The sequence below is a fragment of the Hirundo rustica genome, chromosome 20, assembly GCF_015227805.2.
Source record: "Hirundo rustica isolate bHirRus1 chromosome 20, bHirRus1.pri.v3, whole genome shotgun sequence".
Lineage (NCBI taxonomy): Eukaryota > Metazoa > Chordata > Aves > Passeriformes > Hirundinidae > Hirundo > Hirundo rustica.
In genome coordinates, this window is record NC_053469.1 from 3,084,061 (window position 1) to 3,103,153 (window position 19,093).

Consider the following 19,093-nt stretch of genomic DNA (forward strand, 5'->3'; position numbering starts at 1 on the left):
GCCCATCCAGCCCAGGGGTGGAAACATTTCCCTGCCACAGATTTTGGGCAGCACTTTCCCCACACAAAGATCCCCCAGTCCCTGGTGGCATCCAGGTGACAGACCATGGGCACAAAATGGGCATGACCACCAGGATGGTTTGGGAAATCTCTCTGGGTTTCAGGCTGAATTTTTAAAATTTTTTTCCCCTGTGAAAAAGCCTTTCCCAAGCTTCCCCCTTTCTCTATTCCTACACTCAGCCACCAGGATTTGGTTTCAAATTTATATTTAAAGGAAAGCAAATTAAGAGGAGCAGTTTTTCCCCCCTAAAACTGAGACACATTCACATGCCTGGACTTCCCCCGGTGCTGCTGCACCGCAGGAACACCTCTGACTGCAGCAAAGGAAGTTTATCCCCCACCACAGCCTGGATTTTTGTCCTTCCCTCTCTCCCTCCAAAAAAGAAAAACCACAATCCCTTTGCAGTCTCATCCCTTCAGGCACAGCTTGAAACCACCCAAGCCTGCAAGAGCCTGCCATTTGTAAACTCCTGTTTTGAGCAGCAAACCCAGCACAAAACTCAGCTTGTACAACCTGGGCTCAGGGCTTGGCCCCTCGTCAGAGACCCTCACAGCCTCCCAGCTAATTGAATTTTAATGAGAGGAAGTCATTTTTCCACTGGAAGAATGTTTTGCTAGAGAAATATTTTGAAACTCCTCTAACCTTTCCTGCCAGGTTTTTTTTTTTTAAGTTGTTTTTTTTTTCCAGCAGCAGCAGCAGCAGAACACGAGTGAGGAAGTTCCCATCCGGGCTCTTCAGCTGCTCCCCTCACAACCCCAGCCAGGCCCAAACTTTCAATAATCACAACTTCCAAAACAAAACAAAAAAAAAAGTAAGTGTTTGGGGTTGGTTTGATTTCAGTCCTGCCGAGGAGGATGTGAATTCCCACTGCTTTACAGCTCCTGTGCAGCCAGCGCCGACCCCAGCGCTGTCTCCAATCCCACTCCCACCTCGCTGGGTTATTTAATTTCCACCAAAAGCAACGAACACATCAGAGCCAGGTGAGCCCGTGGGTGCAGAAAACCTCCCGTGGGGTTTGCCCACGGAACAGCTTCACCTCCTGCTTGTGCTGCAGGAACCCTCAGCTTTCCAGGAATACAGAAACCGAGCGGCTTGCACCCTTGGCCCATTGTTCTGAGCCCGCACAGCTTCTGCTCAGCCTTGTAGAAAGGAGAAAGGAGGGGCCAAAGGAAATGGAGTTGCTGAGATATGAAGGAAATTAGGTTCTAGTCCACTGCCTTCAGAAAAAAAACTTCTTCCACCCCAGTTAAAGCAGTGCTGTGTGAGGAGGTGACCAAAAAAAACAACAAAAAAGGATAAATATCAGAACCAGAGGGGGGTTATATCCATCTTGTGTAATATCAGTACATGTAAGACGAAGAAAAAAATGTATTTTCTCATTATGCAGTTTTGTAAGTGCCAGCAAGGTCTGCGAGCTGCAGCTCACGGCCAGAACAGGCAAGAGGCTCCTTTCTACCCCAAAACTGAGGAGGTCCCACAGCCCCTCGGGGTTTAAAGCCTTTTCAGCAAGGGAGCCATGGCCATGGGAAAGGGCTAAAAGAGGAGCAGGGAGAACCCAGAACACCTGGATTCATTGCCCTCCCTGGCAGAGGAATCAGCCGTCCCAAAATCGGGTGAGCCCTAAAAGCCACCTGGGAATCCTCCAAATTTCAGGGGCAGCTATGGAAATCCCGTTATTTTACAGAACGAGGGTGCAGGTTTTTCATCCAGCCTGGATGTGACACCACGTCCTTCCAGAGGATCCACTGCACCTGAGCTGCAGGAGAAGTCACCTCTATTCTGTAACGATCCAAAACACAGCCCCCAGTGCTGAAACATCCAGCAGAGCATCCAGCTCTTGCAAAAGACACTCCATTAAACCCAGCTTTTACTTCCCATTTTAATTGTTCCACTTCCCAGGGAACGTCTCCTGATTTAATACAACCCCGATAGCCAGGCCCCACTCCGTAACCGGGATTTTGGCAGATACATCCAGCCCGGGCATTCCTGCTCTGTTTGCAGCAGAGCAGCTCCCAGATGCTGGTAATATTAAACAGACTGGAACTTCCCCTCTGAGCCACAGCAAAATGCAGGCGAGAACTGGCTTTGCCATGGCTCTAATTAGCCAGGGATAGGAGATATTCCCCATCCCTTTGCTGGGCTGGGGAGGCCCAGGAGATCCAGCTCTTCCTCGAAGTAAATTCCGTAAAAATAAGGAGCTGGAGATCAACAGGGCTTGGTTTACATCCCACCGCACTCGGTGCTGATTTTAGGAAGCAATTCCAGCTCCCAGGAAAGATCAGGGACAGGGTCCTCACCCCCAGGAAAGCCTCACAAGAGCAGCAGAGCGCAGAAGTTGATTTTGGCAGGGAAATGCAGACATTGAACAAGCTGCTGAACTATGGGGAAAAAGCTTCTCCCATCTGTACCTTGTCTATAAATAATGTTCTGCCTCTCTGCTTCCATCACAGGAGCTCAGGGACACGTCCCACCCCTCAGGAATTTGCTTTGCCATTGGAAGCAAGGAGTGTGGGAGGTGACAACCAAGCCAACCAAGCTGTCAAGGGGAGTCCCCTCATGTCATGGAGCAAAAGAACCAAGAATCCAAGAGCAAATTCCTACAGCCCCAGGGTGAGCTGGGACTTGAGCTGCTTCCCTCAGCCTTCATTCACTGCCCCTGCAGCTCTGGAATGAAAACCTTGTGAGCCCTTCCCAGTCTAAATGTGCCAAGAGCTACAAAACCCTGGTGTGGAGATGGTCTACAACCCCGGCAAGGGCTGGAAACCAGAGAACCAGGGGAGCTCAGCCCACCAAGGCCCCCAGCTTTCACCATTACTACAAAAAAGCCAAAATAAAGACTTCAAAATCGCGAACAAAAGCATTCTATACGTGAAAAAAAACCACCAAAAAACCACCAATAAACATTTCAAAAACGAGGTGGAACTGTCTCATTACCACCTCCAGAGCTGCTCCTTGCCACGGCTCACCTCAAAGACCTCCTCATCCAATATCCTGGTGCCGAAGACGATGATGCCGTTGACGTCGATGATGGGGTGCTCGCTCCGGTCCAGGAACTTGGTGATTTTCTTTTTACAGTCCAGCACCAAGGTGACGTTTTTCTTCTGCACGCTCAGAGCCACTCGGTGCCACCTGCGAGAACACGGCCCACAGACGCGTCAGGCACAGCCCCGGCCTTTGCAGGACAAGGCAATGATTGTATTTAAAAAAAAAAAAAAAATAAAAATGAACTTTCAGGAATTGACGTTCTGCGAAGCTTCGTGGAAATCCTCCCTGGGCAGAGCCTAAAGGCTTGGTTGGTGAGAGAAATGCTGGTTGACAGCTTTCATCCCTCCAACCCAGGCAGGAGAGGGCCGGCTCTGCCTTCAACAAGAAGCAGGGATAAAACCACACTCTTGACTCCCTTTTCCACCCTCTTTTCAAGCCCCCAGCGTGGACTTTGCGTGACAAACTGATTTTTTTTTTTTTTTTTTAAGGCCTTTCACGGCAAAAATCAATGTTCCTCTCCCCACAGGTACCGGACAGCGGCTCTGACTGCTCATTTACAATTCTTACAGATGCCAGATTAATTCCCCAAAGGCCAAAACAACAGACCTGGGGGCACCTGTCAGCAGCCAGGGCTGTGCAAACACATTTCTACAGGCACGATTCCTATTTCATACAACGTTCAACATGCTGGCACGGATACAAACAACAAACTGTTTTTTGTTTTTTGTTTTTTTTTTTTTTTTTCCTTGGTGCACAAAATGTCACTTACTTGCCATCTGCTAGGTTAATGCCTCTAAAGAGAGGATAGTCTTCTGGGCCTGGCTTTCCTGTATGGTCTTCATACAGGAATACAGGAGATCTACCCAACTCCACACCAATTTGCTGGATCCCTTGCTCATTGTAAATTGAGATCAAGAAGGACTGACCTCCTTTCTTCGCTTTTACAGTGGTTAGAATGGAGAAGTCCTCTGGGAAGGGGGAAGCTGGAGTGGAAAAGCAAAGAGGTTAGTGAGGTTCTCTCGGGAATAATCCCTACACGAACAGTCCTGTTGTCTGGTTTGGTTTGTCTCCAGGTGTGTGCACATCAGCATCCCTAAAAGTTTATTTAGGGCCAGGTGAAGATGTGGCTTTTCCCTAGATACTCTGGGGTGAGAGCTCAGTGCTGGGGAAACAAAAGTTCGACAAAAGTTTTTGGCTTAAATTTGTATTATTTGTACCCAACCCTTCCAAAAGAAGCTCCCCTAGGACACAAGGCAAAAACTTTCACGGGGTGCTCCAAGTGAATTTTAGTTGTTGAAGGGACAGAGGAAATCGAGCATCAACACAATCTTGAAGGGTTTCATTTAAGGGAGCAGAGAGTTGCATCAGGATTTGTTCATTCCAGATGAGAACAGAGGATTTCGTGGTTTTGGCTTTCAGGGTTGCTGCAGGCACACACACACACAAAATCTGAAAAGGGAAATAAAACTGGCAATCAATAGAAAATGCTGATTTGTCTGCTTATTAAACAGCATCTCATTTCCTGGCTTTTTCTCCTCTCAGGAAAGAGCTGTGTCTGATCACAGGTGATTTTTGTCTTTATTTCAGCAGGGTTTGGAGGATTAAAGCCATTAAAGTCTGTCAGAACAGGGTCAATCTGCAAGGCCAGGCAAACACATTCAAAGTTTCAATCTGGGCATCACCCTCTTGCAGAACCCCAAATTCCACCCCCCTCTTTGGGTTCCCCTGCCCTTCAGACGGAAAAAAAATGATCCCCAACTGAAAATCCTGGATGCACATCCCAAACAGCGCCGCTTGAAACCCACCAGGAGCACTCATAAAGAGGATTTATTGATCAAATTATACACAGAACCCCCCTGAGGCTGCATTTCAGAGCGTGGGGCTCGTGGGGAATCTCCCTTTGGAGGTCCAGGCTTTCCAAACCAAGGATTGCTTTGTACCTCTGGAGAGATCTCCAAGCACAGCAGGGCAGAGCAAAGTGGGGCAGCACCAACGTGGGGTTTTTGACTCGTGTGGCACCCAGGGAACACAAGGATCCTGCTTAAAGTGCAGATGTGCAGCCAAATAAACCACAGAAACCATCAAGCTCTGTGCCCAGAAGCTTCAAATAGGTTTTCTTCACTAGTTTGGGTTTTTCCTAGATGGTGTCCCCGGGGGTTTTGACCCAGGGAGGGGATGAGGAACGTGGCAGTGGAGAGTTCTTGGCACCACAGCAGAGCTGGAGTTCAAACACAGAAGCCCTGAGCTCCTCCTATTCCTCTTCTGACTGGGAGGTGCTTTAATTTTTAGAAACAAAGTGGTTTTTAAATGCATTTATCTGCCTGCAGCAGGGAAGGGAATGAGGCAGGAGCTGCATCAAAACTGGGATTGCTACAGAGCAAAGCCAGAATTCCGAGGGGGGAAAACTGAGGATACCTATGGAGAAACGCTGTGTACCAAGTCAATCCCCCTCACCTTGGCTAAATAACATTTGGGGAGCAGCAGAAGGCAGCAGAGAGGAGACTCCCAGTCAGGAATTAAATGCTGTTCTAGCCTGATTTACCCCCAGGACTCAGCCCCAGATATTTGGTGAAAGCAGCGCCCGATTTTGGAGCCTCCTGAGCTTTATCCCCCTCCCCTGTGCACAAACCCTCCTGGAGGACTGAGCCAGGACCGTGCGCCTTCCTGGCTCCAATTACAGCCTACAGATTTGGGCCTTTTATGTAAAATAGTTCATGTCCAAAATTTCATTATGAACCCACAATACAGTACCTTTCAACTTGGACAAGCTGCCAACTCATTAAAAAGCTGCTTTTAATTTTTTTTTTTCATTATTATCAAAATGTCTCCATGGTGATGCGAGTTTCTCAACCCGAATAATCATAATGGATGAATTATAGCTGACATTACTCTGTTACTGCTCTGCTGTCCTGGCAAAATAACAATGCCTGCACTGTCAGAGGCAGAAGTGACCCGGGCTGCTGAACGAGGGATGAAAACACATCCCCACACACACCAATACCGATAAATACATCGGCATAAACACACCAAGCACGGAGAAACTGACCCAAATCCCTCCAAAACAATGGAGACACCCCTCCAACAAAGGCTTTGGGATGCAGTCCTGCTCTTTGATTCGCTCCTCAAACGAGCTCACGCTGGGAGATGCTGCGCATCCATCGCCGGATCCAGTTCGGCATCCTCCTCCCACTGATGCCTTGGGGAGGCTGAGCTGGAACAGAGGCTGGGAAGGGTCTCAGAAAGAGGAGGCTGTAAGGACACACCTTGGGCAGGGCAAGAGCCTGGCCAGGGCTACACGCAAGGTGGACCCAAAATGGCCACAAAATGGTCACAAAATGGTCACAAAATGATCACAAAATGGACAAACGGTCACGAGGTCTCACACTTTGATCAGTTTTGGTCCATTTGAACACTGAGGTTTAATTGTCCAGTTCCAGCTCCAGGCTGTGAGGTCCCATCCTTGTTCCTCCCTCCAGCCACCCTTGTTTGTGCTTTTGGGGCTGAAAGTTGTCCTTGGTGTGCAGCAGGAACAGGATTTGTTTTGTGTCGCTGCTGTGTGCAGAGAGCTGAGTGACCCTGAGTGTGAGCCCAGAGCTGCACCTGGGTAGCACAGAACCTGAAATACAGCAAAGATAGAACTTAAATCATCACCACCCTGTGTCCAAAGCCTCTCAAACTCTCCCTGTGGGACCTCCCACAGCACAGGGGCTGCCCCCAGTCCTGCTGAAGCTGAAGGAGCTCCACGGTGGGCATGGCTGAATCCAGGGGATGCTCCACTGGATGAGCCAGAGTCAGGCTGAGCCTCTTCCTCCTCGAGCCCTGTGATTGAAGGCTGTTGTACAACCTCGTGGTCTTCAAAACAGGGCGAGTTTGGAGCTTCTTCCTAATCCAGGTGTACCCAAACACAGCCTAAAACAGAGTCCTGCTCCTGATCTGGGAAGGGCCGGAGAGCTTGGGCTGCTGAACAGTAAAAACCAGAAAAGCAGAGAGCTGATCCCGTTCCTGGCACAAACACAAAGCGAGAAGGTGGCATTTCCTGAGCCTTTACACCTTTCTTCTTCAAAGCAAAGCCGTTTTCCAATGGTGTCACCAATTTCTGGCCTTTTCCTTCATCTGAGGAGGCTCGCAGCTGTGCAATGACTTGTTCTTCTCAGGGGTGACTGTTCAAGCCTAACAGAGATTTCTGAGAAGGCAAATGACAATTGCAAATTTGATGGAAGCACACAAATGACATTTTGCTGGCTGCCACTGAAGCCCTTGCCTTTCTTTTTTCTTGCTTCTTTTTCTCTCGCTTTTCTTTCTGGAAAAGCACAGATTTCATTGGGAATCGACACTTCTTCAGGGAGCCCAGACAAAAAGCATCTCAGCAGATTTTTTTTTCACTCTTTTGAGCATGAAAAAACCAAGTTTTTTTATATATATATACACACATACACACATACATCTTGCTTTGCTGGCTGTGGCAGCAGAATGCAAAGCCCATGAAATTACATCTTAGAGAAGCACCAGCTTCTAATTAGCAGAAAATATTCTGTACAGAGCACATTTGCCAGTGGTGCTGCGGAGCAGAGAGGCAAAGCTCTGCTCCAACCCACCCTCCTGGTGACACAAAAGCCCTAAAACCACACTCCCTTGGGACACTGCCCTGCAATTACTTTGTTATCTTTATCCCCTCTCTCATTTTGGGGCTGGGAGCTGAAGTTGCATCTCCTTAAAGAGATGAGGAAACATCCATGGATCCACTGGAAAACACTGGGAGTTCTTGGCTCTTCCCTATTTCCTGAGCAAGCAGCAGAGAAGCCTCGAGGGCTTTGGAAGCTTTCAAGGTGGGACTTTGAAAAGCTGCTTGAGCTTTTCTTGAGCTCCTTCAAACACCCCAGGGTTGTCCAGGTGATGAAATGATGGAAAAGTTGCTCCAGAACTCCATCACGATCTTCTCACCCGAGAACTCAGTGAGGGTGAGGATATAAAATTAGTAAGGTGTGAAAGAGACAAGCAAGAAAATCTTCTACAGCACTGAGTTCTTTCCTGAGACCAGGATTCAGTTCTCTGCTGGGACCAGGATTCAGTTTTCTCCCGGGATTAGGGCTCAGTTCTCCCCTGGGATTAGGATCCAGTTCTCTCCAGGGACCAGGGCGCAGCTCTCTGTGCTTGTGTTCCCAATGTCAGAGCTGCTGTGATCCAATCCCCTTGTTAAATAATCAGCCAGAGCGTTCCAGCCTTGTTTTAACACCTTCAGTTCACCACCATTTGCTGGTTTCTGTTACATAAAAGTGTCCAGGCGAGACTTCACAGCGGCCACAGAAAATGCTGGCCAGCTCTCAAATCCACCCCAGTTGGGTTTTCCAAACTGGGAAATTTCCTTTGAACACTTCTCAGCTCGTAGACACCAGGCCTAAAACTTTAAGTCATTTCAGGAACATGACACGAAGGGACAGGAAGGCACAACCTGTGCAGCTGGGCTCACAATGACTTCATCTGTGATCACAAAGAACTTTCCTGCCCTGGGCAGCAATAAAGACAAATTCAGGGTCTGGTTTGCCCTTCTGCAGACACTTAAACCCAGCTTTAGGCCAGACTGAGCGGCTCCTTTGCTAGGGCTGTCACATGTTGCTCTCACCTGTCCTCACATCAGGCTCAGTTTTCAGGTGAGACACAGCCTGCGCTCCTGCCCACCACGGATTAAACAGAATTATTGTCACAGCAGGACAATAACGAAGGCTGGAAACAACCTCCACAGCCAGGGAGGGGAGGGTTGGAAGCGCATCCTCAGCCCAGCCTCAAAGTCTTCATTTGTGCCTCTGCCAGGCCGGGGCTGAGGGGTGCCCTGGTTAATTAAGAGGCGCTGATGGTGGCACAGCCCATTAGCTCTGATTTAGCCAATCCATTCATCCCCTCCCGAAGGCTGAGGGAGGACGTGTGTGCCTGCTCTGCTTCAATCCCCTCCTGCCTCCCTCAGCAGGCACAAGCAGCTCCCTCCTGCCTCCTGCCAAGGCTCTTCCCCTCAAAGCCCTGCCCTGCCTGATTCCAGCATCCCAGCGTTGGCCCAGGTGAACCAGGGACCCCTGGATGCCTCGGGAAGGGAGGATTCTGGTGGGGACTGCATCTCTTGGGCAGGGAGGAGTTTGGGTCCATAATTTCCTCTTGCAAACACCTTTGACTCTGTACTGATTATGCCATGGCCTGAAAAACTCAACTCAGGCAGCACCAAAATGGTCAGTGCTCCTCCAGGGCTTTGTGACTTCCTCTGAGGAACTTTTCTGTGCCTGTGGGCCAGCCTGATACTTTTATCTGGTGATTATTTGTGTTAGGAGAGACACCACAGCCCCAGAACCAGACCCCAGTGTGCTTGGCACTCCCCAGGCAGGGAACAAAACACAGCCTGGACTCCTCTGCCTCCTCCTGCCGCTGTCCCCAGCTGGGAGAACGGGGGAGGAGGAATTTTCCAGTCTGGGAGGGAGCAGATTGGTGGCACTGGCACTTCTGCGGCGACAGCAGGGACAAAAGGACATCACTTGACGGCTGGAAATCTGCAGCCCCCCTGAGAGAGAACCACCGCACATGCACTGGGGAAATGAAGGAATCAGCCTCTTCCACGGGCCGGATGAAAAGCTGGACTCACCAGGATACAGCTGCTTTGTCGGGGCACTGAGCTGAGCATCTTTTGTTACTCTGTAAGCAACATCTGCTTCTTTTGAAGATCTTCTGCTTGTGCAAAACCCCGTGGTTTTTGTGATGCCGTCAGGTAAATTATGAAAATCTAACACCTTCAAGAGGTCCGCAGGCTCGGCTGTAAAGGGAAAAGGAGAAAGAAGAATTAGGAGACAACAGGAGCGGCACTCCTGGGCTCCAAAATCGGCCTCGCAACGCCCAAATCAATCGTCACAGCCTTAAACCCAGCTGAAATCTGCTTTCAGTCCAAGGCTGATGCCAGCTTTAGAGCTGGGCCATGGTGAAAGGCGCTGGATGAGGGCAGAGAGCAGCAGCAGATGAGCTGTCTGCACCGGGGCACGGGGCAGAATGCGCTGCCCTGTTTGTCCCAGAGATGGATTTCCCTGGATGTCTTCACCCAGCGTCCATCACTCAAGCGCATCCTGGAGATGAAGCACCAGGCAGGAAATTCCTGATCTGAGGGAAAGGTTTTAAGCCAGGGATTTCCCACCACACCAATACAAACCTTCCCATTCTTTGCTTGAGGCAAAGAGTTTTTTGGAAGCAAACTGCGAAGGAAACTTCCCTGAGGGACAGAGGTTGTGCAAAATTATCACATACAGAGTGGCTGGGGGGACAGGGAAACCCACAAGGAATGTTTTGGGGTATGAGGCGAGGCGAGGAGGCAAAGGCTGCACAAGCCCTCCTCAGGCAGCTCGAGCCCAGGCAATTCCCACCAAATCATTCCCCAGGTATTCCAGGATATCCACGGCTCCTGCACAACCACCAGCGCAGCTGGATGGCCAAATATCCACGTGTGCTTCACAGAAAAAGGGGAAAATAATCAGAATTTTGAGTAATGGCATGCAGCAAAAGGCTCCTTTCCTCCCTCAGATCCCATCAGGCTCTAATTAATGAGGAGACCCTGCCTGACATCCCACACCAGCACAGGCAGGGCAGCCTCACCTCCAGATGTTCACGGCTCCGGGACAGCAATTAAGTCATGCAAGTGATGCATCTCATTAACTTCCTAATCTGCAGCTCATTAATCTCCTAATCTGTGTCTCATTAATCTCCCAATCTGCACCTCATTAATTTCCTATTCTGCATCTCATTAATTTTCTAACCTGCTCTTGCTCACGGCAGCAGAGGTGGAGGCTGCAGGAGCGGAACGGCCAGAGCTGACTTTAAACCCTTGAATGAAATTATTTTGAATTTTGACTCAGTGGCCGGGGCCAAACGGTGTCAGAAACACGACGCAGCCCAGCAGGGCCCCGAAGCAAACTGGGCTGTGCTGGTTTTGGCTGGGACAGGGTTAAATCTCATCCCGGCATTTGGGATCCGGGATGAGCACAGGGCTGATAAGGCCGGGAGGATTTCATCACTGCTGGGCAGGGCTTGCACAGACTCAGGATTTTCTGCTCCTCTTTCATCAGCCTGGGCCTGCACAAGGAGCTGGGAGGGATATTCCAAAGGATATTCCATGCCCAGCATGGTGGGAAGTGGGAAAAGGAGGGGTACACTTGAGTGGTGGTGTTTGTCCTCCCCAAAAAATCATCATCTGTGATAAAGCCCTGCTTTGTGTGCCCATGGGGGGAAGAATTCTTCGCTTTATTTTCCTTGTTTTACCTATTAATCCTCCTTTATCTCAACCCACAATTATTTTTTTAACACTTTTTTTGGTTCTCCACCCCGTCCCATCCCTGGGGAAGGGCTGCACCGTGCCCACCAGCACCGAGCACAAACAGCAGGGGAAAGAAAGAGCAAGGACAGACCCTTTTATAACATCAGAAATTTTTGGTTACCAAGAAGCTCAGCCCAGCGTTTGCACGGAAAAATCGATGTCCATTGTCAGGCAGCTCTTAAAAGTTTCCACAATCCTGAAAGATTGGGACCTCTCAGTGAGAGATTACAAACACATGGCAAAGCCAAGGGAACAGCGCAGATGATAAAGGAGCGGAGGGAGCCTGGCCTGAGCAGCGAACAGCTGGAATATTTCCTCATCCCTCATCCTCATCAGGGTGGATGACACGTTTGTCTAAGCTGTCCTTGCCACTTGGATCTTCCCCCTGGCCTCCAACCACGTCTTATTCCGCACAAAATATCCCTGCTTCCAGTCACATCCCTGTGCTCCAGCAGCCAGCTCCTGAGCTGCCTCCAACACTTATTCAGGGAGGAGATGGGGGAAAGGGAAAGCAAGGGGGAAGGGATGTGGATTCCAGACTCCTGACATCAGCTGGGTGCCCGTGCCAGGTGTGGGGGGCTGCAGCTCTGTGCAGGAGCAGGGATCTCTGCAGAGGAACCCATCCTCTGCCTGGATTCATCTGTGGGGACAGCGGTGCCTCTGCAGCGCCCACAGGGAGCTGGGGGAGCTCCAGAGGGGCTGGATCCTCTCCAGGAGCCACCAGCCGCAGGTTTGGAGCCCTCTGAGCAACCCCAAGCCATCCCCAGTGCCCTGGTGGGGCACTTCTGGTCCCTAAAGGATGATCCAAGCGCCTGCACAGCCTCCAAACGCTGCAATTCGCCTTCCATCCCCCAGGAACATCCTCTGGGCTTCCAGAGCCAAGACGAATTCAGTCAGAGCGAGACATTCAAGTAAAAAACCAATCTGGTGCTGCACAAACCGCCTGGAAACCAGGCAGGAGGGGGAAGCACCTCTGTTCCCAGCGTCCCAGCTCTCCTGGAAGTCAGAGAGGAGGTGAGGGGCCAGCCAAAGCCCCCCGGCCCCCTGCTCGCTGGGAGCATCCTCTGGGCAGGGTCTCAGCTCTGCCCACGGAGATGAGCTGCACACAGGAGCAGCTCTCATTCCTGCCCAGCCAAGCCAGCCCAGCTACCTCCTGGGGGTTTTCCAGCCAAACCCAAGCTCCAGCCACCTCCCGTGGGAGCACGGCAGGACAGAGACCCGACTGACCGAATCTAGGGGATTTCTCACAGCTTTGCTCTGAGAGCTGAGCGAGCTGGTGCCGTATGAAAGCTTCCTTTTCACCCAGCGTGCGATGAATAACAGCCCTGTGCAGCGTCACACGCACAGCGGCTTTCTCCGCTCGAGGTGCACAGTGCTCCCCAAAGGGACCGGCTCAGCCCCTGCAGCCTCAACACGCCGAGAGACAAACCCCAAATACCCCAAACGGGACCAAAACCGGGCCAGAGGCTGCACCAAAAACCGGCAAAGCCCTGGAATAAAGCCAAAAAAAAAAAAAAAGGAGCTTGGCTTCCCATTTTAACTCAGCAGAGGTGGCAGAGCCTAAATGTGCTCTGCAATGCTCAGAGGAGAAATAACAGAGCGTCAGAGGAAGGGACAGAAGGGTGAAAATTAATGCCAGAATTTGGACTGGTTTTTTTAACTTTTCCAGGGAAATGTGGAACAAAGGGATTGTCCCATCCCTGGGAGTGTCCAAGGCCAGGTTGGAGCACCCTGGGCTGCTGGAAGCTGTCCCTGCCCATGGGACCTTCACCACTCAGACATTCCGTGAATGAATGGCTGAACCAACAGTGGCAAAAAAGAGGGATTAAATCCCCAATTCCTCCATCAGCACAATTAGCCACAGTCTTTCTGTGATGACTCCTAATTCTTTAAACATCTGTTAAAACCCGGATTAGAGGCTGCTGGTGTTAAGTTTATAGCTTTACCCTCACCCAGCAGTGGCCAACAGAGATTTTTTTTTTTCCCTTTCTCCCTTTTCAATATTAGAGCAAACCAAGCAGAATTCTTTGGGAAAAACCCTGGCTTTGGGAAAAACCCTGGCTTTGGGATGGACATCCACCTGCCACCACCAGCACAGCCAAAACACCGTCTTCGACACAGCCAGGGGTCCAAAATTCCCTCAGAACTCCCCAGGAAAATGGAATTTAGCCATCATTAACATCCTCCACTGAACATCTGAGCCCACCAAACCCCATCCCCAACTCTCCTTCCCCTGACTGTCCTTTAAGAGAAATTTTTAGAGGAAAAGATGCCTTAAACCCTGCTGATCCTTCAGGATCTGTGCAATAACAAACCAGGATTTTATTTCAATCCCTTACACCTGTCAGTCACAGAGCTCTTCACAAGCAGCCACTGCAGGTCAGGGAAACACCTTCTCCACCCAATCACTCTCCAAATTTTCATTTCCCCGTCCTAATTTTTGATTTCCCCTCCTAAATCCATCTTCCCTGGCCAAGGGAAAATAAGGAAAATAATTAAATATTATTCTCCCCTCAAAACAAAAACACCCCAAGGAAACAACATCAAACCAAACAACCCCAAACGAAACAAACCAGCCCCCAACAAACCAAAACACCAAAAAAAACCCCACCAAAAAACACCAAGAACGCAATGGAAATGTCGCTCCGGAAATTCAGCGCAAGATGGGAGCTGCAGCTCCTGCAGAGCACGCTGCAAATCCCAGCCTCAGCCAGAAGTCATTAATCTAAGCCATATTTACGCCTGTAATAATAATTTTTAACACCTTGAACAACCCCAAAGCGCTCCCATAAGTCACTCCCGTGCTCCTTGCGCACAGCCGCGCTCCCAGCGTCTGAAAAATTACAAATTGCAGGCAACAGACCTCAAAACAAATCTCATTTCTCAAGGCCTTTAATTAAATCCCGATCCCCGAGGAAAGGCGCGGCGGCTGAACTTGTCACCGAGCTGCCGAGGATCTCCAGCGCCGGGAACTGGCATTCCCTGCGTTCTCCCAGTGCAGGGAGCTGGGCAGCGCTGGACAAAAACAAAAGCCAGGCTTTTAAAAAGAGTAAAAACCACGCTCCGGAATCCAGGGAATTCCAAAGCTGAGCTCTGCCCAGCCTGGTTTAGGGAAAGTTAGGCAGGAGATGAGCTTTAAGGTGCCTCCCAACCCAAACCATCCTGGGACTCTGTGACAAAATTCAGGGGATTTCCTGGAATTTTTCTCCAACTTTTTGCCTCCCACCACCCTTCAAAGTGGAAAAAATTCACCAGGAGACACAAATTTACTGAGCACAGCTGCCCTGTTGTTGTTTTAACACCTCAGCTGGGACATCTGGGGTCTGCAGAAGGGGTGGGCAGCCTGGAAAAGGAGAATTCTCCTCCATATTCGGGTTTGGAATGGGCAGAGGACATCCCAAAGACCTCCAGGCCTTTGTGACGCAGCTCTTGGTCACGCTGTGGTTTGCGCGCGATGCTTTGAGGCCGTAAGGTGAAGAATGAAAAAAGCATTCCCAGCTCATTCCAGGTGCCCTCTGCAGCTTCCTCACCACTCACCAGCAGCCCCACCGGGCTGGGGATTTGCATCCCGGCAGCAGGGGTGCAGATTTGCTGGAAAGCAAAGCTTTCCTGGATCAACAGCAGCAGAAAATTGTCATTTATCCCCCAGCAGGCAGCGACAGCAAATAAAGGCAATAAGGATCATTTCAGGAGTAGTATCTCCTTCAAAAGAATTTCAGGATGTTTTCCACTCCCCCCAGGTTGCTCCAAGCCCTGTCCAGCCTGGCCTTGGACATTTCCAGGGATGGGGAATCCACAGTTCCTCTGGTGTCTTCTGTGTGGACACCCTCACACAGAAGGTGTTCCGTGTTTTTAAGGGGAAAAGTGTTTTCCAGCAGAACCCCAAACCCACGAGGGGTCAGAGCAGCGGAGGAGGGACGGGAGGAGCCACTGGTGACCCCAAAGCTTCAACCCCGACCTGCAAAACCCATCCGAGGTCGGGATCCCTGCAGGAAGGAGCAGAGAATGCTCCAAAGCCCACTTTGCTCCAAAGAATCCCTTCCCTTCCGGCTTTACCAGCCTTGAAATCCTTTTCCAAGATATTCTTAGCCCTAAATAAACACTCAATTATTGCCTTTGGAGGGCCCAGCCCGGGCAGGGCAGAGCCCTTTCCCTGGGCTCGGGGTTTGTCACTGCCCAGAGGTGGCCTTGAACATCTGGGCCTCGATTTGGAATTAAAACCAAGAGGTATTTACATACAATATCCTGATTTAGGAGTTATTATATTATATTATATTATACTATATTATATTATATTATATTATATTATATTATATTATATTATATTATATTATATTATACTATATTATATTATTCCTCGAGTTCCTGTGTCAGATCCAGGAGAAACAAAAGCAAGTGAGGGCTGGAAGTTGCTTTCCTTCAGTGATGCTTTTTTTTTATAATTTATTTTTGTTTTTTATGGAGCTGGAAGTCTCCTTTTCAGGCTTCTGGGATTTCAACAATTTGGACTCCTTATCTAAACACTTTTCACCACAGCTGAGCTGCAGCCCTGGCATAACTGACTAAAACAGGGTGGCAGAGGCTAAAATAAAACAGGGCCTAAAATAAGGATATCGAGCCCCAGCTGCTGTTGCTCCAGCATCCTTTGGAAGGGCTTAACAGAGCCTCTTGAACTCTTCAGCATCCCAGCAGCCCAATAAAACACAATTATTTAATTGGGCAAAGAGAAAGGGCATTTTAAGGAGGAGAATCGAGGAGTGTGAGCTGCAGGATTGAAGATATTAAAGGTTGCTCCTGAGGAAGGGGTAGAATGGAGGGAAAAAAAGATAAAAAAGCAGCTATGGAAGGGGTCAGAACTCATCTGCTCCTCCCAAGAGCTGCCACAGAGCTGTGTCAATTCACACTGCTCCAGACTGCAGAATATTTCACCAATGACTCATGACATCCCCTTATTTATTTAATTTTTTTCCTTTTAAAAAAAGCCCGAATAGTCCCAACTGGGAACAAAGGAAACTGTTATGCAGAGTCAGATTGGAAGGATCCTACGTCTAATCCCAAAAGGAAAGTAAAGAAACCCACAACTGACACTGGAGTAGCTCAGAGACTCCATGAAATTCAAAGAATCAAATAAACCCTGTTCCTTTGAGCAGAAATACTTAATATTTTTTTTTAAATAATCAATCATTCGAGTTTGTAACGAAGCCGTGGTGTTAGCAGCCAACAGTGAGCAAAGAGCAAGGTTTTCCTCCGTGGAATATCATTATCGTAATTATTATCTGCTGCAAATTCCATGCAAAACTTACAGACGCAATGCCCAGAAATCAGGCAAACGTGGAGGATCTGAGGGGAAATCCAAGGACAGCAAAAATCCTGCTCGTTTTAAGAGCTGAGGATTTGGGATTCTCCCATGGGAGGGGGAAAAAGAATCCAGCAGTAAAGGCATGGCTCTGAGGATGAGGAGGAGGAGGAGGAGGAGGAGGATGAGGAGGAGGAGGAGGAGGAGGATGAGGATGCACTTTTCCCTGTCCCACACCAGCCTGGCGGCCGAGGGGCAAATCCATCCCTGGACATTTGGGGCCAGCTGCTGCTCCAGGCCAGCAGCACCCACACCGGGGGTTTCACCACTTCTGTCCCTGCCCATCGCCACAAATCCTGGGAAAAGGCGATGAAAACCCCCAGGGAAGAGGGGAAGGGGGTGGTGGGGTCCCTAAAGGGCGGCTCTGAGGGTGTAAGGCGCAGCACTTCCTTTTTTTCATCCCAGCAGGGATCAGTGGGATTCTCCCTGGCTGTCCCCAAGGAGGGTCCAGGGGGACAAATTCTCCCTTGCTGAAGGAAAAATCGCATCTGTGGAGGAAAAACCACAAAGCCTTTTAGGGCAGAGCCTGAGTGAAGCCCTGCCACCCTCTGACCCACATCATGGACTGCTCAATGTCCTGGGAATTTTTCGGAGCTCGTCCTGACAGCGGGATCAGAGGAATGAGGTGAATCAGCAGCTCCTGGGGCTGTCCTTGCTCTCCTCACATCCCACCCTGCCCACGGAGCTGCTCCCGTCCCATCCCCATCCAGGAGAGCTTTCCCAGCTCCCCACTCCACATGGAGCAGGAATTTCTGGGTCACTGTGACATTTTGGGAAGTGCTCCAGCCCAAGTTTCGTTCCTGGCAGGAGCCTTGCCCTTTGAACGACTGAGGGTGAACGGGGGCCGGAACTCTGGGAGCTGGGAAAACTCCAAACTCACGCCCTCAGCAGATCCACGGACGGAAAAGCTGATGGGGCAGGACCCCAGCTTGGGAATGATTCACTGACAGCTCTTGCAGGAGCTGGGTTTAGGAGCAGCTCCTGAAAACCAGCCCTAAAGGGATGCAAGTTTTGCCCCCTCATTCCCAGGCTCTGGTGGGGGTTTTTTGGGTTTTTTTTTGGGGGGTTTTTTTACACAAAATCCCATTTGAAAATCATTGCAAGGCCCCTGGATTGCCCCAGCCCTCAGGGAGCACCTGGAGCCGGACCAGCAAGAGGTGGAAATCTTTTTCCACCCCGAATGAGTCTGCCCTTCTTCCCAAGGAAGCCTTGGCACCTCCTCTGCCGGGGGAGCACTGAGGTTTTCCAAGACTTTGGACAAAGGAGGGATGGCTTAGAACCCACAGAAGGCAGGTTTAGATGGGATATTAGGAATTAATTCTTCCCTGGGAGCACGGTGATGCCTTTCCCAGCTTCTCTCCACTGCCATGGGACTCATTCCCAAGCACAGGGCCTCCTGCCCCTCTCACACAGGTGCACTTGAAGGTGGAAAAGGAAATTCCAACCTTTTATCTCCGCTCTGAAGAGTCCCGGCGTTCCCAGACAATCTGGCACTGGGACAGCAGCTACGTTTTCAAAGCAATTTGTAATAATCAACCACTTAAAGCCCTGCAAGGCTTCATTAAGGCCCGAGCTCGCAGCACGTTAAGATCAACAAGAAGCTTTGCAACAAGAAGTTTTAATGGGGTGCAGAACAGTTATTCCTGCAAGGAAGCATCCAGATCTGGCAGGATCATCTGGAAAAGGGGAAGGAAAGAAGGAGACCCAGCCTAAGAGCAGCAGCCTCCTCCTCATGGCCTCTCCCAAAAAAGGAACAAAATCCCACAGCTAAACTGGGATTTTCCCCATAAAATCAATTCCCTGCAGCCCTCTGGGTCGTTTAAGGGGGGTGATGTTCTCCCTGCACCCCAAGGGTGTCACTGGAATGGGAATTATTGCACCAGGATGGAGACATCCCACACACTCGGAGCGGTGTCCTCCACCCAGGAAACCCCAGCCCATGCCTGTGGGACTTACATGGGATTTTTACAGGATTTATATGGGATTTACACGCAGCCAGCAGACTCCGTGGGTGTCAGGGCACTTTGGGAACAGAGTGAGCAACAATTTGGGGTTTTTCCCCTCTCCTGAGCCAGTGGAAGCACAACAGGATGCTCCAGGACACCCACATCCTCATAGGCTAGCCTAAAACACATCCCTCGACCCTTCAGGGGTATCAAAAAGGGCCATAAAGCCAACTTTAAATGGAATTTTGTGCTCAGGAAAGCGCCACGGCAAAGGATTCTGTTCCCTCTCAGCATCTTCCAGCAGCACCCAGGGAAAGAGGGAGATGCTGGAGGAGCTGGATCAGGATCTGCGCTGGGAGCTGTGGTGTGAGCACACAAGAGACAAGAAGGACAAGGAGAATACTTTTTTCC

At 50.0% G+C, this 19,093-nt stretch overlaps 1 protein-coding gene across 2 annotated transcripts in view; it reads right to left on the minus strand.

Annotated features, from left to right (window-relative positions):
• The window catches only part of COL5A1 (collagen type V alpha 1 chain), a 135,310-nt gene that overhangs the window by 97,539 nt on the left and 18,678 nt on the right, over window positions 1-19,093 (minus strand). For both annotated transcript variants that reach the window (XM_040082973.1, XM_040082972.1), the window contains exons 2-4: window positions 9,668-9,835; window positions 3,815-4,028; window positions 3,027-3,189 (exon numbers count right to left, since the gene is read on the minus strand). In XM_040082973.1, the coding sequence (XP_039938907.1) occupies window positions 3,027-3,189; window positions 3,815-4,028; window positions 9,668-9,835 (545 nt within the window). The remainder of the gene's footprint in view (window positions 1-3,026; window positions 3,190-3,814; window positions 4,029-9,667; window positions 9,836-19,093) is intronic.